The 25981-nt window shown below is 40.5% G+C and overlaps 1 protein-coding gene across 12 annotated transcripts in view; it reads right to left on the bottom strand.

The window, feature by feature from the left end:
* Positions 1-25981, bottom strand: part of LOC124041872 (astrotactin-1-like) — a 257985-nt gene that overhangs the window by 173941 nt on the left and 58063 nt on the right. For 3 of the 12 annotated variants that reach the window (XM_046359963.1, XM_046359958.1, XM_046359961.1), the window contains exons 4-8: positions 20700-20858; positions 15726-15875; positions 11474-11623; positions 10396-10563; positions 693-777 (exon numbers count right to left, since the gene is read on the bottom strand). In XM_046359963.1, the coding sequence (XP_046215919.1) occupies positions 693-777; positions 10396-10563; positions 11474-11623; positions 15726-15875; positions 20700-20858 (712 nt within the window). Of the gene's footprint in view, positions 1-692; positions 778-10395; positions 10564-11473; positions 11624-11967; positions 12007-15725; positions 15876-20699; positions 20859-25981 lie in introns of all 12 variants that reach the window. The other 9 variants (XM_046359964.1, XM_046359966.1, XM_046359969.1 and 6 more) reach the window with 7 other exon arrangements.

Consider the following 25981-nt stretch of genomic DNA (forward strand, 5'->3'; position numbering starts at 1 on the left):
AACCAATCCCCCAAAATTCGTCAGATCAAAAGTATCACTATGACAGATGCTGCGGGTAAACACACTGATAGAAAAATGTGTTCCTCCGTGGCCTGAGATGGAATGTGACTTAGGCTCGTGTCTATTTACCCAAGCTGGGAGTGGAGAGGGGAAGAATGATGGAGATTAATAGACACAGGCAGCTTGGGGACTTGAATCTGCTACAGTGTGAGAGAAAATGTGACAAGGAGATGCTGCCTCTGAGTAAGCTGTTACAATAGGCAAAGGGCCAGCTAAAACCTGATAACGGCCTCACGCGAGAGAGGCCAGTCATTAAACATTCAAGTTACCCCTGTCCGTTTTCCCTGTCAAAGATTACTGCACGTGAGAGAGAAATCACTTGGGGAGGGAGGGAGATAGGGAGGAAGAGAAATGTGACAAAATTCAGATGTATAGTGAAAAAAACATGAACATATCAGAACTGCAATGGCCCTGTAGCAGCAGGCAGATTATTTTCAAGTGCTGTGTATGGGTAATACAAGTTCTGGAATTCTGGGAAGGATTTAAAACTTCCATCTGCTAGTACTCCACATCTCATGTTAGGCCCAGCTATAGTTTTCACAGTTCTGCTGTTTGACACCAAGATTTTTAACTAGGAGTCGGCATGTTAATATATTATATAGCCGACCATTAGAGGCCATATTGTCACTTACCCTTGATTTGGACCCCACTCGTTACGAATACAAAGATGCTTGTGGACCGGGTCCTTCATGTAACCATCTAAGCAGAGACAGTCACCTGCAATGGGAGTATAATAAAACAATGGCATTGTTAAAAAAACAATAAGTGATGTAATGACACACTGAGCTCCTCCTGGCATGAGGTGAGTATTGTGTTTCCACTATCCCATAAACCCTGTAAGCATACTGCCACAGAGCTACAGGATCTGACACAGTCTGTTGCAGAGATATCCATTTACCTGTCTCCCTAATAGGCCTGTGATTACTTTCTACTTACCAGCAGAATGAACCGACCAAGGCTATGTTCCAAAATGGCAACCTTAATAGTGCACTACTTTTCTTGCACTAGAAAAGAAAATAGGGTGACATTGCGGACGCAGCCCAAGAACTGTGCAGCATGGCCAGCCAGGCTAGTTCCTCTCCAGCAGCCTCGTGATCGGTGCTGCTTATTACAGCCATCAGAAACAGGGGAGCTGCTATTTTCTACTGATGCCTTCTGTCAGCACACAGGAGGAGGGATGTCGCCCTAACCTGATTCAGCCAGATTGATGGGGATGCATCTTGAGAGCAGGGACTAGCTATTCTACTGAAGACAGACATGCCCCGAGTGTGTTGTACAGGGGATGGTGAAGGGTTGCCAGACTGAGGGTAATCAGTGTATCTGAGCATTTAACGTACACAACTTGATGAATAACTTATATATTTAATAACTTATGATATATTGAATAACTCATGGTAAGCCTAGCATGTAAACCAGCAGTTGTTTTAGGGTTTTAAACAAGTCTATGCATCAAGTATTCAGAGTATGAATTCCAAATGGAATTCTTTTTTTGAGCTCTTCCGTCAGATTGAGTGGTAATTTACTCACTTGACAGCTGGTGCATGTATGCAAATATGGATTAAGTGAAAGGATGAGTTATACCAATTCGAACTTTCACCAGAGATAGCTTCAAAATTCAACCAAATACACTCTTAGAATTAGAGATGACTCGAGGAGCCCTGCAGATCCTCAAGGAACCCTTGAGTTCCTCAAGGAACCATTGCAGTCAATAGGTTCATATTTGCACATTTGATTAGCTGAGGGGTTCTATGAGGTACCTTTAATGTTCCAATGTAACAAATAGTTCCTGGAGGAACCTTTTTGCTGGTGCGCGCGGAGCAATATTAATTTATTTCGCTGTTGGATTTGTTGCGCTACCAGACTCAAAACAAGATGAAAATATGTGGTTTTCTGCAATGGCTTTATGGGATAGCTAGAAACTTGTAAACAATTACCCATTCCTATATGAGTACTATTTCAATAGCAATGTTGAATAATACTGTAGCTCAGTTGGTAGAGCATGGCGCTTGTAACGCCAATGTTGAATAAATGTACAACATTGGCTGCTCTGCTAAATGGCATATATTATTATTATTATTATTATTATTAATACAACATTGGCTGCTGTCAATCCAATTATATTATATGACTGTAGCCTCCGTTTTGATTCTGAAAAGTTTATTGTGATGATAATGATTGTAATATTATGATGATAATTATTAGGTGTTGGCTTAGGTAGCTCGCGAGCTATATAATCTTAAAACTAGCCTAGCTTTTAGCTAGCTTGTTGCTCTGTGTAAGAGTAATATTTATAATATTGTAGCGGCGGCAGCCTATCAGAAGATTGGAGGCATGGGTTTCAGATAGTTGTTTTTGGCCACCTGTGAGAATAAATATAATGCCTGTTCATCAGTTCTATTTTTCTGTTGTATTGATATTAAATATTAAAGATTAAGCTGGTTTTGAGGCCTTGATAAAGGATACAGAGATGTGCATGTGATTCTAAAGAGACAAATAGCATTTCATTGTTCAGATGATCATCATTCCAATAAACTGGTGTCAGAAGTGGCATAGCAATGCAGCCAAGCATTGGTGACGAAATGGTGACTATCTGGACAATAGAATGTGACTTAGCTCTTTAGTATCACATGCACATACACTGACTGTACAAAACAGAAAACATTTAAGAAAACCTTCCATAACATTGAGTTGCAATCCCCCTTTTGCCCTCAAAACAGCCTAATTTCGTCAGGTCACGGACATGGTGTCTAAAGCGTTCCATAGGGATGCTGGCCCATGTTGACTCCAAAGCTTCCCACAGTTGTGTCAAGTTAGCTGGATGGCCTTCGGGTGGTGGACCATTCTTGATACACACAGGAAACTGTTGAGCGTAAAAATCCCAGGAGCATTGCAGTTCTTGACACAAACCGGAGCACCTGGCACCTATTACCATCCCGTTCAAAGGCACTTAAATCTTTTGTCTTGCCCATTCACTCTCTGAATGGCACACATACACAATCCATGTATCAATTGTCTCAAGGCTTAAGAATCCTTCTTTAACATGTCTCCTCCCCTTCATCTACACTGATTGAAGTGAATTTAACAAGTGCCATCAATAAGGGATCATAGTTTCACCTGGATTCACCAGGTTAGCCTATGTCATGGAAAGAGCAGGTGTCCTTAATATTTTGTAAACTCATTGTAGGTAAAAGGTTATTTTATTAGGTTATTCTTAAGTTGTTACAGATTTAATGTTTATTCAGGTAAAACAAAAGCTAAAAAAAAGCTAATCAATCATTTCAATAAATCATGTGCAAGCTTAACCTTAACCTGGAAATACAAAAGAACACATGAACAGGCATGACATTTACTCTCAAGGGTGTACAAAAATAAGCATCTGAAAGCCGCGCTTCTAATCTTCTGATAGGCTGCCAGGTTAGAGAGGTTAGATTTTGGAAATTGTCCCAATACATTAATATTTAAAACGCTCCTGTGATTTTTCAGTGCCACCTTTCACGAGTAAAGAAAACTACGCTACTGTAACGGCGTTCTTCGTTTGTCGAAAGAGAGTCGGACCGAAATGCAGCGTGGTTGTTACTCATGTTCTTTAATGAAGAGAATGACGATACATGAAATAACTAAATAAATACAAAAACAACAAACGGAACGTGAAACCTAATTACAGCCTATCTGGTGAACACTACACAGAGACAGGAACAATCACCCACGAAATACACAGTGAAACCCAGGCTACCTAAATACGGTTCCCCATCAGAGACAACAAGAATCACCTGACTCTGATTGAGAACCGCCTCAGGCAGCCAAGCCTATACTAGACACACCCCTAATCAACCACAATCCCAATGCCTACAAAAACCCCAATACGACAATACAATAAACCCATGTCACACCCTGGCCTGAACAAATAATTAAAGAAAACACAAAATACTAAGACCAAGGCATGACAGCTACATATACTAAATAACTTACACTATATATACAAATGTATCTGGACAGCCCTTCCAATTAGTGGATTCGGCTATTTCAGCCACACCCATTGCTGACAGGTGTATAAAAGCGAGCACACAGCCATGCATTCGCCATAGACAAACATTTGCAGTAGAAAGGCCTTACTGAAGAGTTCAGTATATTCCTGCCCTGATGGAGCTGCCCCGGTCAACTGCAAGTTCTGTTATTATGAAGTGGTAACGTCTAGGAGCAACAACGGCTCAGCCGCAAAGTGGTAAGCCTCGGTTGCAACACTCATATACTTTTGGTAATGTGGTGTATCAATGATGTTTATCCATTATCCCGTCAAATTTGATCAAATTAAAATGTTCAGGTCTGGGGAACATATGTAAACCAGATATAACACAAGTCTGTTAATATGTAACAAATGTCCCATATCTTTCAAGGAGAAGCAGAATTTGGCAGTAGACAAGCCATAACCAACAGCCTACAGCACCTTCAGCACTCCCCTCACACAAAGGTATGTTTAAAATTCACAAACTTTTTTAATGTTTGTAGAACCACAGTTATTGTCAAAACCCATCCCTGTTTTCATCAGTATCTTATCCCTGAGAAGGATTGGATTGAGCCCGTCTTGTAGCTAGCTAGTATCGAGAACCCTGCAAGAGGGGGATGCAGTACCAGGGGTTGGTTACATGCAGTACCAGGGGTTACATGCAGTACCAGGGGTTACATGCAGTACCAGGGGTTACATGCAGTACCAGGGGTTACATGCAGTACCAGGGGTTACATGCAGTACCAGGGGTTACATGCAGTACCAGGGGTTACATGCAGTACCAGGGGTTACATGCAGTACCAGGGGTTACATGCAGTACCAGGGGTTACATGCAGTACCAGGGGTTACATGCAGTACCAGGGGTTACATGCAGTACCAGGGGTTACATTAAGAATGCATCATATGAAAAATACAATGCAATTATTGAGGCATTGCATTAGGCCACTTATTCTATATTTAATTTTAATGAGAGGGGCTGAAATTACATATTCAATTTCAAGGAATCCAGGCAGTGTGTGTCCCAGTGGTTCAACTTTTGATTCATTTAGGTCTGGCAATTCACACAGTACACCAGAGACACCAGTCCGTCTTGAATTGTGGATGCAAAACATGGAGAGAACTCCTTTTCCCAAAAGTCATTAACATGGGATATGCATTCAATAGTGATCAGTAGCATGGTACACACTTTCTATACTATACTGATCATTTGAGGGATTCAATGACAATCTGCCACTATTCTGTGTAAAGATACACAGAATGCCAAAACAAAGATCATTTCTTTGTGTATACAACAATGGTAAATAACAAAACATTTAAAGAAAAATATAAATTACAACTTAATTTAGTTTGTAAATATGACAGGCTGTACTTTATGTTGATATCAGTTTCCCCTCATTCCCCTCAGTCTGTTTTAATGTAAAAATATATATAGATGTATATACTTTTTTAAATTAACCTTTAAATAACTAGGCAAGTCAGTTAAGAACAAATTCGTATTTACAATGAAGGCCTTTATCAAATTAAAATGTTCAGGTCTGGGGAACATATGTAAACCAGATATAACACAAGTCTGTTAATATAGCAGGTTTCATTGGTGATAACCAACCCAGTATAATGAAATATCTAGCAGAAAAACATCAACAACACCTGGCAGTATTAATGAATATAAATTAAAGAATATACAGTTGAGGTCGGAAGTTTACATACACCTTATCCAATTACACTTAAACTTTTTCACAATTCTTGACATTTAATCCCAGTAAAAATTCCCTGTCTTGGGTCAGTTAGGATCACCACTTTATTTTAAGAATGTGAAATGTCATAATAATAGCAGAAAGAATGATTTAGTTTACATACACTCAATTAGTATTTGGTAGCATTGCCTTTAAATTGTTTAAATTGGGTCAAACGTTCCGGGTAGCCTTCCCCAAGCTTCCCACAATAAGTTGGGTGAATTTTGGCCTATTCCTCCTGACAGAGCTGGTGTAACTGAGTCAGGTATGTAGGCCTCCTCACACACACTTTTTCAGTTCTGCCCACACATTTTCTATAGGAATGAGGTCAGGGCTTTGTGATGGCCACTCCAATACCTTGACTTTGTTGTCCTTAAGCCATTTTGCCACAACTTTGGAAGTATGCTTGGGGTCATTGTCCATTTCGAAGACCCATTTGCGACCAAGCTATACTGTAACTTCCTGACTGATGTCTTGAGATGTTGCTTCAATATATCCACCTAATTTTCCACCTTCATGATGCCATCTATTTTGTGAAGTGCACCACACCCTCCTGCAGCAAAGCAGCCCCACAACTTGATGCTGCCACCACCTCGTGCCTCACGGTTGGGATGGTGTTCTTCGGCTTGCAAGCATCCCCCTTTTTATTCCAAACATAACGATGGTCATTATGGCCAACCAGTTATATTTTTGTTTCATCAGACCAGAGGACATTTCTCCAAAAAGTACGATCTTAGTGCAGTTGCAAACCATAGTTTGGCTTTTTTTATGACGGTTTTGGAGCAGTGGCTTCTTCCTTGCTGAGTGGCCTTTCAGGTTATGTCGTGCTAGGACTCATTTTACTGTGGATATAGATACTTTTGTACCTGTTTCCTTCAGCGTCTTCACAGCGTCCTTTGCTGTTGTTCTGGGATTGATTTGCACTTTCCCCACAAAGTACGTTCATCTCTAGGAGACAGAATGCGTCTCCTTCCCAAGCGGTATGACGGCTGCGTGGTCCCATGGTGTTTATACTTGCGTACTATTGTTTGTATAGATGAACATTGTACCTTCAGGCGTTTGGAAATTGCTCCCAATTATGATCCAGACTTGTGGAGGTCTACAATTTTTTCTTAGGTCTTGGCTGATTTCTTTTGATTTTCCCATGATGTCAAGCAAAGAGGCACTGAGTTTGAAGTTAGGCCTTGAAATACATCCACAGGTACACCTCCAATTGACCCAAATTATGTCAATAAGCCAATCAAAAGCTTCGACATAAAGCCATGACATAATTTTCTGGAATTTTCCAAGCTGTTTAAAGCCACAGTCAACTTAGTGTATGTTAACTTCTGACCCACTGGAATTGTGATACAGTGAATTGTAAGTGAAATAATCTGTCTGTAAACAATTGTTGGAAAAATGACTTGTGTCATGCACAAAGTAGATGTCCTAACCGACTTGCCAAAACTATAGTTTGTTAGCAAGAAATGTGTGGAGTGGTTGAAAAACTAGTTTTAATGACTCCAACCTATGTGTATGTAAACTTCCGACTTAAACTGTATGTATATACAGTGCCTTCGGAAAGGAGTCAGACCCATTGGCTTTTCCACATTTTGTTAGGTTACAGTCTTATTCTAAAATTGATTAATCGTTTTTTCCCTCATCAATCTACACACAATACCCCATAATGACAAAGCAAAAGAAGGTTTTGAAATGTTTGCTAGTTTATTCAAAATAAAAACGGAAATATGACATTTACATAAGTATTAACACCCTTTACTCAGGACTTTGTTGAAGCACCTTTGGCAGCAATTACAGCCTCGAGTCATATTGGTTATGACACTAAGCTTGGTAAACCTGTATTTGGGGAGCTTCTCCCATTCATCTCTGCAGAATCTCTCAAGCTCTATCAGGTTGGATGGGGAGCGTTGCTGCACAGCTATTTTCAGATCTTTTCAGAGATGTTCGATTGGGTTCATGTCCGGGCTCTGGCTGGGCAAGTCAAGGACATTCAGAGACTTGTCCCGAAGTAACTCCTGCATTGTCTTGTCTGTGTGCTTAGAGTTGTTGTCCTGTAGGAAGGTGAACCTTCACCCAGTCTGAGGTCCTGAGCGCTCTGGAGCAGGTTTTCATCAAGGATCTCTCTGCACTTTGCTCCGTCACCGTAGGGACGCTGCCAGATTCCCTACAGACGTGACACTTGACATTCAGGCCAAAGAGGTAAATCTTGGTTTCATCAGACCAAAGAATCTTGTTTCTCATGGTCTGAGCTGCTGTCATGTGCCTTTTACTGAGGAGTGGCTTCCGTCTGGCCACTCTACCATAAAGGCCTGACTGGTGGAATGCTGCAGAGATGGTTGTCCTTTTGGAAGGTTTTCCTATTTCCGCAGAGGAACTCTAGAGCTCTGTCAGAGTGACCATCGGGTTCTTTGTCACCTACCTAACCAAAGCCCTACTCCCCCGATTGCTCAGCTTGGCCCGGGTGGCCAGCTCTAGGAAGAGAACTGTGTTCTTGGGAACCTTCAATGCTACAGATAATTTTGGTACCCAATCAAGTTGCAGAAACATCTCAAGGATGATCCATGGAAACAGGATGCACCTGAGTTCCAATTTCGAGTCTCATAACAAAGGGCCTGAATACTTATGTAAATAACGTATTTCTGTTTTTTAATGTGCTAACATTGTCATTATTGGTTATTGTATGTAGATTGATGAGGAAACCATTTCATTTAATTCATTTTAGAATAAGACTGTGACATTACAAAATGTGGAAAAAGTCAAGGGGTTTGAATACTTTCCGAACTGTATATATATATACATATATCTATATTGTCTAAATGTCTATATTGATCCATGTTACAGTTAATACTGTATGTTGGATGGTCTCCACTTGTAGGTGTAGTATCATACAGGTTACTGTCAAAGTAATGAAACCACTTGAGTAAAGGAGGGATACAAAGTATACTTTAATAATGGAAAAATGTATGTAAAAAAATGTATCACTTGCCACTTTAAACACTGCCACTTAATATAATGTTTACCCTACATTACTCATCTCATATGTACAGTATATACTGTACTCTATACCACCTACTGTATCTTGCCATCTTTATGTAATACATGTATCACTAGCCACTTTACACAATGCCACTTAATATAATGTTTACATACCCTACATTACTCATCTCATATGTATATACTGTACTTGATACCATCTACTGCATCTTGCCTATGCCGTTCTGTACCATCACTCATTCATATATCTTTATGTACATATTTCTCATCCCTTTACACTTGTGTGCATAAGGTAGTTGTTGTGAAATTGTTAGGTTAGATTACTCGTTGGTTATTACTGCATTGTCGGAACTAGAAGCACAAGCATTTCTCTACACTCGTATTAACATCTGCTAACCATCTGTATGTGACAAATAACATTTGATTTGATTTGAGTTATTGAAAGCAGGTGCTTCCAGACAGGTGTGTTTCCTGAGTTACTGTAATTAAGCAATTGACATCTCATCATGTTTAGGGTACTGTATATGGCTGCCATGGCTATGCCCCCAACCACAGGGCACGAGTGGTCACTGAATGGTTTGACTGTGTTTTCCACCACCATCAACAAAACACCAAAAGATGGAATTTATTGTGAAAGAATGGTGTCGCATCCCTCCAATGGAGTTCCAGACACTTGTAGGATCTATGACGAGGGTCATTGAAGCTGTTTATGGCTCGTGGTTGCCCAACCCCCTATTAAGATACTTTATGTTGGTGTTTCCTTTATTTTGGCAGTTACCTGTACTTGCTCAAATAATTGTCCAATGTCTATCATTATTATCTTGTGTATCTATAACTTCAGTTTGAGGTATTTTTAAAGAGTATGTGAACTCAATTCTTGAACATAATTGCAAGCTATTTCAAAAGACAGAGAATCGCTTTTCAATCTCATCTCTCGTACCCAGCTGTGTTTGAAAAGAGCTCATTTTACTGCGACTGGCTTTAGATGTAGCTTAATTAAAGTATGACTGTGTCAACATAAACTAGCTGGTGTGGGTGGGGAGGGACAAACTGTTTTGCTGGCAAAGCAGAGCTCTATTGTCAACAACTGGCTGTGGGAGGAAGGTTATTGTTCGGAATCATTATAAAACGGTGCATGCTCATCAAAACGGTAACCAGTGACAAGTGATGCTGAATAATTTCAATAAACTAATCAATGGACAATCAACCCAATTGAGGATCAAGATACTGGTTCTTACAGTATGGCTATACTGTACACTGTATCAAGGCTTTGCTGCAAAAAACTTTTACTTTCTTTCTATTTTGCTAGCCGCTCTGTCACTCACCTGTGATACAACAAGAAATATATTATTCCATTCTGTTTTGCATCTTTCTTGTTTTCTGTACATTCATATACATTTTAGGGCCACTTTGGTAACAAGTGTTTGAATTAATGCATTAAGTGCCATCCTCTGTGGATGCAATGCACATCTTACTGTATTACCCCTTCCACAATGTTTTTTATTCAATTGAATTCAATGTTGAAGTTAAGTGAATGCACACAGATTCAATATAATTGGTTCCCGGAGTTAGAGTGTGAGAATTGGTGATTATGCAATATAGTACCTGTCTCTGGATCACACTGGTGTTCACAGGGGTCCAGAATGCGGCGGCCACACAGCTCATTGATCCAAGGCCCGCTGGCATTCTGCTGGTAGTATAGTAACACCTGGGCCGGGTTAAGCCAGTCAGATGCATCCAGTTGACTGCCCTGCAGCAAAATGAACCTGGACCCTGAGGACAAGGGAAGGGTTGTTGGTTGTTAGAAAACATACTGTTTAAGTACCTACCTGGTCAATTAAAGGTTCAGTACATCAGGAGTTCGATTAACCTTTCTCTTCAACAGTCCATAGAGTACAGATTACAAGGCGTAAAAAGAATACATTTTCCAAGTATTATGTTTTCCCCAGATTTAAAAAAGGCAGATAGATGGATAGGACACAATGTTCTGGCAACTAATTTCAATATTTTTGAAGGTGCATATTATACACAGCTGTGGCATAAATATAAGCTTCTCACAGTCAAAAACATGGATTGTTATCAACTTAACCATACTATTACATTAAGTCTGATACGATTGTGTAGACATTTATGGACACGTTCTAAATCCAGTCCCTGCGATTCAAAAGGAAAATTCACAATATTTCATCTCTTTTCAAAGTTGCTTCCCATGGATGTCTTCTGGAATGATAATTCCACCCGAAGTATCCATAGAATGCAGTGGCGGGTATGAATCAAATTAAAGCCCGGAATGATAGACGAGTAAGGCAAGTCACACTCCAAAATATATCTGCACTGCCAGCTCCCATGATGGAGGAAAAAGGCCAATGAACCAAGAGTGAATAGTTGGCCTGCAGTGATTTTCTGCAGGTGCTAGCTACCCTGAAATTCATTAGCGAGCCAGCCCAAGCACACAGAAAGTAGAGACAGAAAGAGTGATGATACAGTGGGTGGTCACGACGACCTGGCCTGATTGTGCTTTGATGCTTTGAGGGCACATCTGTTGTGGTCTCACATGGGAAGAGAGAGAGGTGGAATCAGCCTAGTGACATTTCCTCATTTCCGTTTGTCTGGGAGTGCGTTAGCTGGGAGTTATACAGTTATACCCCTGTGGTTTTCAGGAGGGCAGGTGCCTGCCCCTTACCGTCTGCGATGAGGTGCTCGGGCACATGGAGGATGACCCTGACGTTGAGGCCACAGGAGAGGTGTGAGGAGTACACCAGGCCGATCACACAGCTGACAACGCTGATCAAAGTCAGGGTGGTCTTATTGATGGGGCTTCGTGGGGAACCTGCTGGCAAAGAGAAGGACACAGACAACAAAGAGGAAGCACGTGAAGCTGTGACCACACTGTGGCTATGCACCCAAAGGCTCCCTATTCCCTTTATAGTGCACTATTTTTGACGAGGGCTCATGGGGCTCTTGTTAGAAGTAGTACACTATAAAGGGAATGTAGTGCCATAATAGGGAGTGGGGATGCACCCTTCATTCCCTCTAGCACCTCCACCAAGGGAGTCGCTTACAAACAAGTCATCACTGGGCTGGGCTTACTGCCCATGAAAGGGACCTCTGTATCAAACCGGTAGCTTTGGGAGATTTGACTTGCCAAGTCTCGCTGGTGGGGTGATAAAAGTGTACCTTTGAAGGGTGCCCCCATCCACCAGCCACCATTATGTGCTGAAGGGGAAAAAAGAAAAGAGCCCAAATGAGAGCATTTCAGAGGTTGTGTTCTTTTCCTTTCCTGCCAACTGCTTGGGTGCAGCGCCACCAGAGTTCATCATTCATTCCTTTTAATGAAGAGTGGGAAGTCTCCTACCTATAGCATGCACAAACACAAACACACACATGCAGACACACCCCAACCCACAACAATTTGGCCTCAAATATAGGAAGCCAATAACAGCCTCCAGCTCTGCTAGAAGTGATCCTTTATCCCTATCCAATGTTATTCGGTTACTGTCCTTCAGGATATATCTTAAAGGCAATCCTTAAAAACCAAATCTCATGATGACACAAAGACTCAAACTTGATCCATTCAAATGTTTTATTAAAAGAAGAAGGATTGAAAAGCACATCCCATCATTATGACACTCTCTCTGAACATTTTGTTTTTCAAATCCTTAGATCGGTGGTCACCAACCTTTTCTGAGTCAAGATCACTTTTTTAGTGAAAATGCAAGCCGAGATCTACTGCGCAGATTTTTTTTACAACGTGAATTAAAAAACATAAGCCTATGCAACATGAACCTATTAAAAACAGTACAGTAGCAATGAGGTTTGCACAGTAGGCTATAGGTCCAATACATTATGACTGCATATGGACTATGCTTGAGTTGCCCTGCCAAAGTTGTTCTTCTCAGACCAATTTCAGGTATATAATCACACTGGTAATAGATCATGTGTTGTATTACTTGTGAGGCACAGCTGAGTGAGCATAATAATTTGCTTTCTTTATTTGACTGGACTGATGGTCTGCATCTGATGGTCATTCTGAGAGGAGGGAGGGAAGGAGGGAGGGAGAAAGCAGCGGTGAGGCTTCCCATCCCTCCGCTTGCTGAGAAAAGGGGACACAGTCAACCAGCTGATGGCAAAACTCAAGTAGCACTGCATTATTTTTGTCTCATGCATCAATTCATGCTGTTACTCTTATGACCAGAGAAAGTGAAACATTCCTCGATGTTAAAAAAGACGCAAGTCACTAATAATAACAATGCAAGCTTATCGAAACACTTTTGCTATACTCATTCATTGCAGCTGCAGTGCTGGTTGTAGCACGAGTGGATGTAGGCCTAGGGGGAACGCACATTTTATGGCTTATAAAAGGGTTGAACAAAGTGTTGACAGTGGTGAACAACAACTTAAACATGAACTTACTCATAAAAACAGCAGCTCTTTGCTGTATTCGTTGAGTCTCTCTCTAGTCGTGGTATTAAACGTTTTGAAATCTCACAATATGAACTTCGCTGTGGGCTCGAGGCTTAAGGCTCGAAGAAACTGTGCAGACATTGCGATCTGAGCTATCTAATAGGCCAGAGGTAAGTACTTGATTTGTTTGACCGGTTGGTGACCACTGCTACAGATGATATTGCGTTTCGGCAATATCATTTCAGCTATCCAGATAAAAACACACTAATCAAAAAGAAACAATGTACAGTCTGATCAAATCATCATTTATTTTGATCAGTTTCGCTGTTCAAGTAATGTGCGAAGGAATGTGTAGAAACGCACCTTCTATTCTTAACCTTTTTACTAATTAAAGGTGTTAGTTACTTGCTGTGTTTGTGAGACCTGTGCAGATATCAAAAGCTTAATTGGTTGGAGGTGCTGTTGCGGATGTTGAGGCAGGGATGCTATGTTTGGCCGTTCAGATGCTTGTAGGCTGACAGCTCAGTGTTAGGGGCATTTGGTTCCCCCACATCATTACTGTACATCACAGCACCAATGATTTATAGCATGCTCACAAACATACTGTTGCCCCCATGCTGTATTTACAGTTACACAACAACCAGCCAATCGCTTCCTTTACTTCAAACGTTACAACGCTAGACACGCTACTGTCTTTAGTTAGGCACATGGCAGAACCGTACACATACTCACATGGGTTAGAACACAACACATTGTTTACAACAACCATGATTACTAGCAAAGAGAGAATGTTTGAATGCATGTCTATTAGTGATGCGCTGGTTGACTCATAACCCACAGTCACCGTGGTTATATCTGCTGGGCAGACGGGTTTAGGGTCATTAAATATTATGTGGTTGGAGGGCGGGTAGAATAAAGAGAAAACAATACCATTGAAATCCATAAATATATCATTCTAGTGCAATTTATATCAATAGGCTACATTTAGGTTTTTCTTAATAAATTATTTGAAGCTATCTGGCATTAGTGTATAAGCCTAAGCTTTAGGGCCCTGGCTGTACGCTCACCAAATAGCCTACACGTCAAGCGCCAAATGCTTTTGGAATAGGCAGAAAATGTTAACATTAATCCACGGAGGCAAAAAGGACAACGTCTGAGTTTATTTAATTCAATATGAGAAAAGCTGTGAAAGGAGAGTTGAAAATAAAGAGAAGGGAGGGACGGAAAAGTAATGTTTGGGAAAGATTAGGTGAAGTGGTAAAAGAGGATGATAAGCAGGCTATGTTATGTGTGGTAATTGTGAGGCGCTATAGGCCTACAAATTCTACAGTCACAAGACGGGGACTTCAAATAGGCCTATGGCAAATCAAGGGAACTGTAGCCTAATGGTCAAATGGGTTAAATGGAAACTGAAATCTGGACATTGACTATAGGTCTATAACCTCTCCCTTAGTCTTAGTATTAACTCCAGCAGAATTAAGCAATTCTTGCAGTTAAAGGATACACCAAATGCAGGCAACATTTTGACTCGGGAACAGGAGTGGAGAAATATGATTTATTTCTTTCAGCATCTTGCCAGAATGCGAATGCTAGATTAGATGCCATCTGTAGAGGTGCTATCTTTATCAGCATCATAAAAGCTCATAGTATTTTAACCATATAGAATATGCATTCAAGCTGAACTGAAATCTTATCAGAAACATGTTGGGTTGTTTTTACAGCTTTCTCAAACTGATATCATTTGCACAGAAGATCTTTCCCGTTTTTGACTTTTTACATTTTCTCACATCCTTAAACATCTTTTCTCCGCAAAAGAAGATGACAGAGAACTTTGTCAACTAGATTGAAGCATTCATTCTATCAATTTATGACATTATTCTGGTAAGCAAGGGTTCACTTAGTCTTCTAGGGCAACATACACTTAGTGTACAAAACAATAAGGACATCTGCTTTTTCCAAGACATAGACTGGCCAGGCGACTCCAGGTGAAAGTTATGATCACCATCCCTGTGGAACTTTCAACACCTTGTAATGCCCCGACGAATTGTGCCTGTTCTGAGGGCAAAAGGGGGTGGAACTCAATATATTAGGAAGGTGTTCTTAAATGTTTTGTACACTCTGTGTATAATGGCAGAAGAGAAACCACATGTATCTAATCATAGAAAAGTTGACTAACAAATAGCAGGCAAAAAAAAGATCCTGAACCCCGTGTCCAAAAAAAGATTCCGCCGTCTTTGACTGTATTATTCTATAGCGCATTTTCTACATTTGGGGGTTAGGGTCAGGTGCGGGCCTCAGATTTTCACTTTATTACATATAGTCGGGCAGTTGTGGATGGGTTACGGGTGGGTGTGGGTGAACAAACAACTGACCTGCGCACCACTAATGTGAACGTGTACACTATGTGTCTCAAGCACTGTAAGCACATACATTTGTTGTCCATTCATCTACTCTGATGTATGTATTTTTCATTGTCATCATGCGAGTATTAAATAAGATGATGTATGTACAGTATAATATTCCTTCCTTACCCCCTGAGCCCCACGCGCTGTTGGCGTTACCATTTCTCATACCTCGGCTGCGGCGCCTGCTGCGATTGGGGTCAGTGTAAAAGGTCAGCTGAGGTTCGCTGTCGGCCTCCGTGCCAGAGTCCCCGTCTGGGTTCAAGAAGGTTGAACCCACTGCAGAATTCACAACACAAAGCTCTCATCACAATAAGTTTGTCTTCGCTGTTCTGTTTGTATGGCAATGCATGGGATGTCCATCTACACATGCTGCACTTGATTTTGAGCAATTTATACACCAAGGTTGTTCAGTTTTTTTTTATACATCACCATATTAATTGCAATATGTAATCATTACTGTGAAATGGCAAGTAGAAGAGGAGAGCTATAAACCCCCGAATAGCTGTCCCATGGGAATGACATATTGACCGTTTTCCTCACTTTATCAATGATCTGAGGATCATGTCGACACTTTAAGTGTCAATCGAAAAGAAACATCAACAAATGTGGGAGGAAAATGCTAAAATAATTATGAAAGGTGTGGATTAGATTATTTACCTTGCCTGAAGGTTTAAAATGTGTTGCTGTGTCAAAATGTTGATAGTGAAACTGAGAACTTGAGGCATCTGTACTAACATCTATGTTGCTGTACCACTAAATGTGACCTTTAATTAGTGCTGAGCGATTAGTGCTTCGGTTAGATTTTTTTAAACCAATCAAGATTTTCGATTTTGATTATTATTATTTTTAAACATTCCATACATTGTGCATTATGTGTATTGAATGCTGTAACAACACAGAAAAAAAACAATGAATAAATGTTCCATAATGGTAGTGTCTGCCCATTACTGCTTATCACTTATTAATCATAATTTATTTACATCACGATAATAAAATATTTCATTTGTTGTGTATATTACATTTGTTTTAGTTGATGACTATCATTTCATTCCAAGTCATCTCATCTCTATAGAGCTGCTGCCTATGCTGTCAGTTCAGCTAAATACCAACTATACATTTTCAGGTAATGATACCTCACAAACCAACAGCTGGTCTCTATATCACCTCACGATTGCACATTTGTCTCTTTTCAGTAGCAGGTGTAAAAGAAACACAGACCAGACAAGTAGATGCACAACGGATTATGGTCATTGTAGATAATTACCACGTTTTATGTGCTAAACTATGTAGAATATCGGCCTGTTGGCAAACTACACCTCCCTATTACATCGCACAGTTCAGGCTGGATCTGATTTATCTTTAGAGAAATGTGCGCATAAAAAAATCTGTCAGTCAATTAGTTGTTTAAAAACTGAAAAATATCAGAAATTTCAGCTAATCGCTCAGCACTACCTTTAATTAATGTTTCATTAAGAGAGCTGATTGGAGCTGTGAGTTACACAATATATTGTACTGCTTGTTGCAGTGTAAGCCATACTGTACATGCAAAACATAATGGCATGTTTTGGAGTCTGTTAAACAGCAGATTGTTGTTACATTTTCATATTTTGATCATGCTCTGGTTCCAATGTAAATAATAACTGGAACAGTGGGCTAAATTTCAGCTTTTATAACTTCAGCTTTTATTTTAAAAAATCTATCTTCAGTATATTCTATACAAGACATACAGCTATAGCCTCTCTCGGGAAGTCATGTATAAATGGATTCATGAGGTAGAAGGGTGGAAAGTATTAAGTCACAATAACAACAGCATATATCCAGTCGTATTCTGTCGCAACAAATTAAACCAACATGACTCTAGCGAAGTCCCAAATGGCACATTATTCTCTATATAGTGCAGTACTTTTGACCAGAGTCAAAAAGTAGTGTCCTGTATAGTCAATAGTGTGCCATTTGGGATACAAACTCAGTTTACCCTGCCCAGTGCAGTACAGGACAAATACTTTGATTATGTTGCACGAGGAAGAGAGATCCATGATAAGACCGGACTGTGGAGTGGGTATCCTCAGTAGGGGGATAATACAGTTTATGTCAGTCCATATTTTGACTTTAAATCCACTATCCGTTACAGAGATAGACGATGGTCCTGTTCTGGTACAATGCAGGGGACAATAAACTGATAAATGTTGACAGTCATCTCATTGAAGCCATTAGATTAAAAGATGTTGGCTTTGTGAACAAATATATCTAATTGTTTTGAATAGGCTATACAGGCTACATTGGAATGGTTGTGTTTTGGTAGAAACATGAACATTGAAATGTATAATTTAAAGAGGATGTGATATAGCTCCTATTACAAGTTTTAGTGTTCTAGCTATCACAAAGTAAGCTTGAAATACGAGCACCATTTACTTCATTTCGAATTGACAATAGCGTTAAAAATCCAAACCAAGAGATTGTATTTAATTAATAGACAAAAGGTTTCTCCAAAAGAAAGGGTGAATAAAAATCTCTCTGGCAAACATACAAATCAGACAAAGTGGAAGCACTGTCTTGAAAAGTACTGTAAAGAAAAAGGTGTTTCATGTACAAGATGGCATTACTACGGCATTGTTTCAGCAGAATGACATTGACTTGATAACAATATGCAAAGGGAACACACAATTTGAACACACAACTATAAACTACAAAAACAATAGAAACACCATTGAAAAAATGATTTAACACACATTTACGCTTTATAGAAATTCCTGACAAAACAACATTTAAATAATTATTTTCATCAAGGACAAAAACTATAATTGTGAAAGAAGGTGAAAGAAATTTCCAAATGACACTTACAGGATACAATGTGTTTTGTCTAGGTTACAAAGGAGAATGAAAGCACCTTCAATTAATTAACGACAAATCACATGCATCAGTTTGAAGAGATTGTATTTGCCTCAACAATTAAGCAAGGAACCAAAGGTCCAAAGCTCTATGGCAACAAATAAAAGATGGGCTCTTTTAAATATTCAACACATAATGTATCTTTAGCACTCAGCATGCACTGCAGGTGCAACATGCACTGCAGGTGCAAACACATCTTACAACAAAGTTATTTTGTTCTGAGCTTTCGGTGGCCGGATCTCAATAAATATAGAGTACTTTTGGCAGCAGCGAGAATGATACTGGAATGACAATCGCTCATGAGGAGAGCTGCAAGAACCCACAGGAGTACTACCAAAAGATATCTGACAGAAGGCTTGTATCCACAACAACTGTAGAGAGAAGCACACTAGAGTGACTCCAACATATGTAAATAGACCAGGTGATTGCATGAGAAGTACTGCTGGGACACAGATGAGAGTCTTGAACATCTCAAAAAGCGTTAACATTAAAAAACTATTGTGACTTCTGACTCCAAATTCAGACATAGCTTCATCTTTGGGCTTGTTGTTTCAAATATTTTGTGGAGCAATTTTATTTCAGTATCCCTATTGTATGCTACAATTAAAATGGTAGACTAACGATGCTTTGAGTCTAACACCGTTAGGAACAACAACAGACTTAAGGGTTCTGTATAAAAAGACAAGGGCTCCTGGAAGCAGAGAACAAACACCAAACAGACAACAGCTGTGACAAAGACTCTGCCCTACCTCCAACTTCGTTGTTTGGCTTGCCATACACTTTGCGCAGCACATTTGAAGGAGGCATCAACATTTGAGGCATAAAAGCTTCCCCCCAGTCCTAAACGCTGTTAAATATCCACTGAGAATAGCAAAAGGACCTTACATGTGTATGTGCATGTGCATATTTTAACACTCGGATTAAAATGCAAGTCCAAACAAAACAATAGAGCAAACATAAGCAAACACAACCTCGGGCTTAGTCATTCAGATATACTGGCCTGTGTACACTTTGTACAGAACCACGGAGGATTTTGTTGTGGGAAAAAAAGCTGTCACAAGGGGATCCGCTGTTTCACAGTTTTAAACATCAACAGCAGATAAACCGATAGTGAATTGACAGTTTTCCTTCATTGTGCTTTGTCCTCTAATGTACCAAATCAACAAATTGAACTAAATTAATGAGAAAAATGTGCTTTAATTCTGAAGGCAGCAATCTCTTTCAGAGTGGGCCGTAGGGCTGTCAGAGATTCCTCTCAGAGAGCAGTAGACCAAAGGCTGCTCACAACTCTTGAGAGACAGAGAGGCTTTTTTTGCAGACATGGTATGCTTTTATTTTGTTATTGAATTAAGACCAAACAGATTGGATCTTTAGAATTTTCTGTCCTGAAAGTGATCAGCTCATTTATGTTCTGTTTTGCCTAACAAGCTTCCTGGAATACCAAGTGAAAATGTCATTAGTGTGCTGTGTTAAGTACACTGCTCTCTCTGTTCTCAGTCTATTATTGATAAAAGGGTTTGTTGGGTTTCTTTTTTTCTTCCTCAGCGAGCTTTGATTTAAGTTCTCATTATGGAACAAAAGCCATTGCAGGTGCATATTCACTATACAGGTTTTCAACCAAGGTCAGAAAAGGAAACATTCTCCTCGGCTCACTGAGAGTCACAAAGTACATGAGGATAAGAATGCAAAGGAACAGTATCTGAAAACCAGAGTCGTGTTTGTTTCTCACTATTCACAAAATTAGATGGAAATTATATAATGGTAGACACTATATAACTGTAAAATGACTACACAACAGCTCTTTTGTTCACTAGATTCCACTGAATGCTTAGTTTGTTGGTTAGCGTGACATTGCCATTTGTACCTCCCAATAACATCCTACACAACTAGAATTGCTATTCTAACCTGAAAATAAACCATTCACACTTGTCAGTCATGGAGGAAAGTGGATTATGATCAGGGTCAACTGAATGAACTGGTGTCTCATTTCAGAATGGCATGCCCTGTTTTTCCAGTCTTTTTGTCTTTCATGGTCTGCATCCCAAATGGAACCTTATTCCCTATATAGTGCACTACTTTTGACTAGAGCCCTATGAGCCCATGTCAAAAGAATATCGGGTGTCATTGGGAAGCAGATATAGTCTTTTACTGGTACACGTGACAATGGTCAAGAATGAGAGTGGATATGGATCAAATGGATGGATGACTCACCACGAGTTTTGCTGGACAGACGTTGTTTTCGTTGGCCAGTGGAGGAGGTGTTGTGGAGGAGGAGAGTGTTCTGCTGCAGGTGATTGCTGCCGATGGGGCTGGTGGCGATGATGTTGTCCTTGTACTTGCTCATTAGGGACAACTTTGTATTGTCACTCCCTGATGATGACAGAACAATCATTATTAGGGAGATAAATGAGAGATGAAAAGAAACCCAATAAAACAAGACAAACGTGAAAAAGAAGCACGTCAGACAAAACGGAAGAGATTTAACACAGACTGGCAGAGGCAACAACAAGTTTGTGTTCTTATAATGGTATAGGTCTTGAAACAGGGAATAATCTATAATTTCCTGTCACAACTAGATAACATTGTATTGGTTGGTGGGCTGATATTTCTTAAATAAAAAAAAGAACAGTTATAAAGTGTGTAGAAAATATAATGGACTTGTATACACGGAGTACACCAAACATTAGAAACACCTTTCTAATATTAAGTTGCAACCTCCCACTCCTTTTACCCTCAAAACAACCTCAATTCATCAGAGCATAGACTCTACAAGGTGTCGAAAGCATTCCACAGGGACGCTGGCCCACGTTGACTGCAATGCTTGTCACATTTGTGTCAAGATGGCTGAATGTCCTTTGGGTGGTGGACCATTCTTCATACACACGGGCGACTGTTGAGCATGAAAAACCCAGCAGTGCTGCAGTTCTTAACACAAACCGGTGTGCTTGGCACCTACAACCATACCACGTTCAAAGGCACTTAAATCTTTCTAAACTGATTAAAGTGGATTTAACAACTGACATCAATAAGGGATTATAGCTTTCACCTGGTTTCACCTGGTCAGTCAATGTCATGGAAAGAGCAGATGTCCTTATTGTTTTGTACACTCAGTGTATTTTGCCTTGAAGATTAAATAAACCCTTGCTCACCAGAATGTTCCTAATGTTTTGTATACTCAGTGTATTTTTAAATAAGATAATCTTTGAGAACTAACAATCACACCAAAAAAACAAGGGCAGTCAGGGAGAATTTAAAAAAATCCCAAATTCATTCAGGATGCATTCAGGCCTCCATTGATTTTGTTATAATGTTTGAGTCAATAGCCACAAGCTATTGCACAATGTGTAAAATTGAAGGAAACTAGCTTTAAAATTGCACTTAAAAAGAATTATATAACAATAAAGAGGCTATAAACAGGGGGTGCCAGTATCAAGTCAATGTGCAGGGGTACAGGTTAGTCGAGGTAATTTGTAAAGTGACTTTGCATAGGGGGGGGGGGGTCAATGTGGGGGGGTGTCAATAGTTCGGGTGGCAGTTTCATGAATTGTTCAGCAGTCTAATGGCTTAGGGGTAGAAGTTGTTAAGGAGCCTCCTTTTGGTCCTAGGCTTGCTGCTCCGGTACCGCTTGCCGTGCAGTAGCAGAGAGAACCGTCTATGACTTGGGTGACTGGAGTCTTTGACCATTTTTTGGGCCTTCCTTTAACATCACCTAGTATATAGGTTCTCGATGTCAGGAAGCTTGGCCACAGAGATGTACTGGGCCGTATGCACTACCCTCTGTAGCGCCTTACGGTCAGATGCCGAGCAGTTTCCATACCAGGTGGTGATGCAACCAGATGCTCTTGATAGTGCAGCTGTATAACGTTTTGAGGATCTGGGGACCTGATAGTTCTGATAGTTCATTGGACACCACAGAACTTGGTTGTTGTCCTGGCACCAAACTGCCAGGTTTCTGAGCTCCTCTCTATTGGCTGGTTCATCGTTGTCGGTGATCAGGCCTACCACTGTTGTGTCGTCAGCAAACTTAATAATGGTGTTGGAGTCGTGCTTGGCCACACAGTCGTGGGTGATCAAGGAGTACAGGAGGGGACTAGGCACGCACCACTGAGGGGCTCCAGTGTTGAGGATCAGAGTGGCAGATGTGTTGTTGCCTACTCTTATCACATGGGGTGGCACATCAGAAAGTTCAGGATCCAGTTGCAGAGGGAGGTGTTTAGACCCAGGGTGCTTAGCTTAGTGATGAGCTTTGTGGGTACTATAGTGTTGAACGCTGAGCTGTAGTCAATGAACAGCATTCCTTTTGTCCATGTGGGAAAGGTCAGTGTGGAGTGTGATTGAGATTGCGTCATCTGTGGATCTGTTGGGGCGGTATGCAAATTGGAGTGGGTCTAGGATTTCTGGCATGAAATGTGTAGATGTGAGTCATGACCAGCTTTTCAAAGCACTTCATGGCTACCGACGTGAGTGCTAAGAAGCAGTAATCATTTAGGCAGGTTACCTTTGCTTTCTTGGGCACAGGGACTATGATGGTCTGTTTGAAACATGTAGGTATTTACAGTCAGGGAGAGGTTGAAAATGTCAGTGAAGACACTTTGCAGTTGGTCCGGCATGCTTTGAGTACACGGCCTGGTAATCCGTCTGGCCCTGACGGATTCTCTGATTGAGAATTATACTTAGGTAGCCTTTTTCCACCTGGGTTTTGTGGGTGTTTATTTTCTGTTCTGTGTTTTGTTGCACCGTTCATAACTGTTCGTTTGTCGTGTATTGTTTTTTGTTTCTGTATTCATTCTTTATTAAACTACAATGAATAATACCACGCTGCGCTTTGGTCCTCCTCTCTATCTCCAGACGACAACCGTTACAGTTGCTTGCCTTAAAGCTAGCATAAAAGGCATTTAGCTAGTCTGGTAGGCTCATGTCACTGGGCAGCTCATGGCTGGGTTTCCCTTTGTAGTCCGTAATAGTTTTCAAGCCCTGCCACATCTGACCAGCGTCAGAGCCGGTGTAGTAGGATTCAATCTTTGTCCTGTATTGACGCTTTGCCTGTTTGAATGTTCGTCTGAGGGCATAGCTACATTTCTTATAATCATCCGGATTAATGTCCTGCTCCTTGAAAGCGGCAGCTCTAGCCTTTAACTCAGTGTAATGTTGCCTGTAATTCATGGCTCCTGGTTGGGATATGTACGTACGGTCACAGTGGGGACAACGTCATCGATGCACTTATTGATGAAGCCAGTGACTGAGGTGGTATACTCTTCAATGCCATTGGATGAATCCTGGAACATCTTCCAGTCTGTGCTAGCAAAACAGTCCTGTAGTTTAGCATCCGTGTCATCTGACCACTTCCGTATTGAGCGAGTCACTGGCACGTCCTGCTTTAGTTTTTGCTTCTAAGCAGGAATCAGGAGAATAGAATTATGGTCATATTTGCCAAATGTAGGGTGAGGGAGAGCTTTGTATGCATCTCTGTGTGTGGAGTAAAGGTGGTCTAGAGTTTTTTTCCCTCTGGTTGCACATGTGATGTGTTGGTAAATTAGGTAAAATGGATTTAAGTTTTAATTAATTAAGGTCCCCGGCTATTAGGATCGTTGCTTCTGGATGAGAATTTTCTTGTTTGCTTACGGCCTTATACAGCTGGCTGAGTGCGGTCTTAGTGCCAGTGTCGGTATGTGGTTGTAAATAGATGGCTACCAATAATATAGATGAGAACTCTCGGTATATAGTGTGGTTTACTGTCACGTTCTGACCTTAGTTCCTTTGTTATGTCTTTGTTTTAGTATGGTCAGGGCGTGAGTTGGGTGGGTTTTCTATGTTATTTCTTATATAATTTGGGATTTTCTGTTTTCGGCCTGGTATGGTTCTCAATCAGAGGCAGCTGTCAATCGTTGTCCCTGATTGTGCCCCCCATCAACACCGAAGGGATGTAGTGGATCTCATTGGCCGCCTTTGCACTGGCGCTTTTCTGGGGCTGGCTGTCAATCGTTGTCCCTGATTGAGAATCATACTTAGGTAGCCTGGTTTCACTTTTGAGTTGTGGGTGTTTATTTCCTGTTTAGTGTTTTTTTCATTCACCTTACGGGACTGTTCGTTTGTCATTTGTTGTTTTGTTCAGTGTTCAGTTATTTTATTAAAAACATGAACACTTAACACGCTGTGCTTTGGTCCTCACCTTCTTCCACCACAGACGATCGTTACATCTACAGCTTATAATCAGGTATTCTACCTCAGGAGAGCAATACCTCAAGACTTCTTTAATCTTAGACATCACGCACAAACAGTTTTTTAACAAATAGAGACGCACACAAGCCACTCATGTTACCAGAAGTAGATGCTCTGTCCTGTCGATGCATGGAGAAGCCAGCCAGCTCTATATTATTCATTATTTTCGTTTAGCCACATCTCAGTGAAACATAAGAATTTACCATTTTTAATGTCCCGTTGGTAGGATAGTCTTAATCGTAGATTGTCCAGTTTGTTTTCCAATGATTGCACGTTGGCCAATAATACGGAGGGTAGTGATGGTTTACCTACTCGTCAGCAAATTCTTACCAGGCACACTGCACTCCTCCCCCTTTTTCTCTGTCTTTTCTTCATGCGGATGATGGGGATTTGGGCCTTGTCTCAACAAAGCAGTATATACTTTGAGTCAGACTCATTAAAGAAAAAATCTTTGTCCAGTTCGAGGTGAGTAATCGCTGTTCTGACGTCCAGATGCTCTTTTCGGTCATAAGAGATGGTAGCAGCAAAATTGTACAAAATGTACAAAATGAGATACAAACATTTTTAAAAACGAAGAAAATAGCACAGTTGATTTGGAGCTCGTAACACGGCAGCCATTTACCACTTTTAGTCTTGAAATCTTTGGTTGTTTATTACACTACTCACTCTGTTTAGCACATGACCTCGCATGTGAGCCCTTAAAGAGATGGGTGGGGCTAAGATTTGAGAGGGTGTGAACAATGCTGAATGGGTGTAGACAAAGAAGAGCCTTACAGTAGGTTAAAGTTTATTAACTTTCAAAGCAGAATTACTTTCCCATTGTTCCTCAAATGCAGTGTATGATATACCAATTTCTAACTCTGAGTTTCATCTTGTATCCAATGTAAAAAAAAATACAGGTGGTGGGTCACGTACTCTACAGTGTGTAATCAAGGTTTGAAATTATTCTGTTTTTGTCAAATACGATATCTGTTTGGGATTGTTGCTATTAATTTGCAGTGTACAAATTATTTATATCTATGTTCCGGCCCCCCAACCATCCGCTCAAGAAAAAAATGAATCCCGCAGCTAAATGTAAATAGGGATAGAGTGTTTCTGTCTGTGTTTGTGTGTGTGTATGTCTAGTACTATACTCGTAAGCACCAGAAGTCCACACAAGAATAGTAAACAAACTAAAATTCAGAGAAGTGAAGACATTTTGCCGGTCCTCACTTGTAAAAAGGTTATTTTAGGCTTAGGGGTTAGGTTTAGAATTAGGGTTAGGGGTTAGGGTT

The sequence above is a fragment of the Oncorhynchus gorbuscha genome, linkage group LG08 (genome assembly GCF_021184085.1).
Source record: "Oncorhynchus gorbuscha isolate QuinsamMale2020 ecotype Even-year linkage group LG08, OgorEven_v1.0, whole genome shotgun sequence".
Classification (NCBI taxonomy): Eukaryota; Metazoa; Chordata; class Actinopteri; order Salmoniformes; family Salmonidae; genus Oncorhynchus; species Oncorhynchus gorbuscha.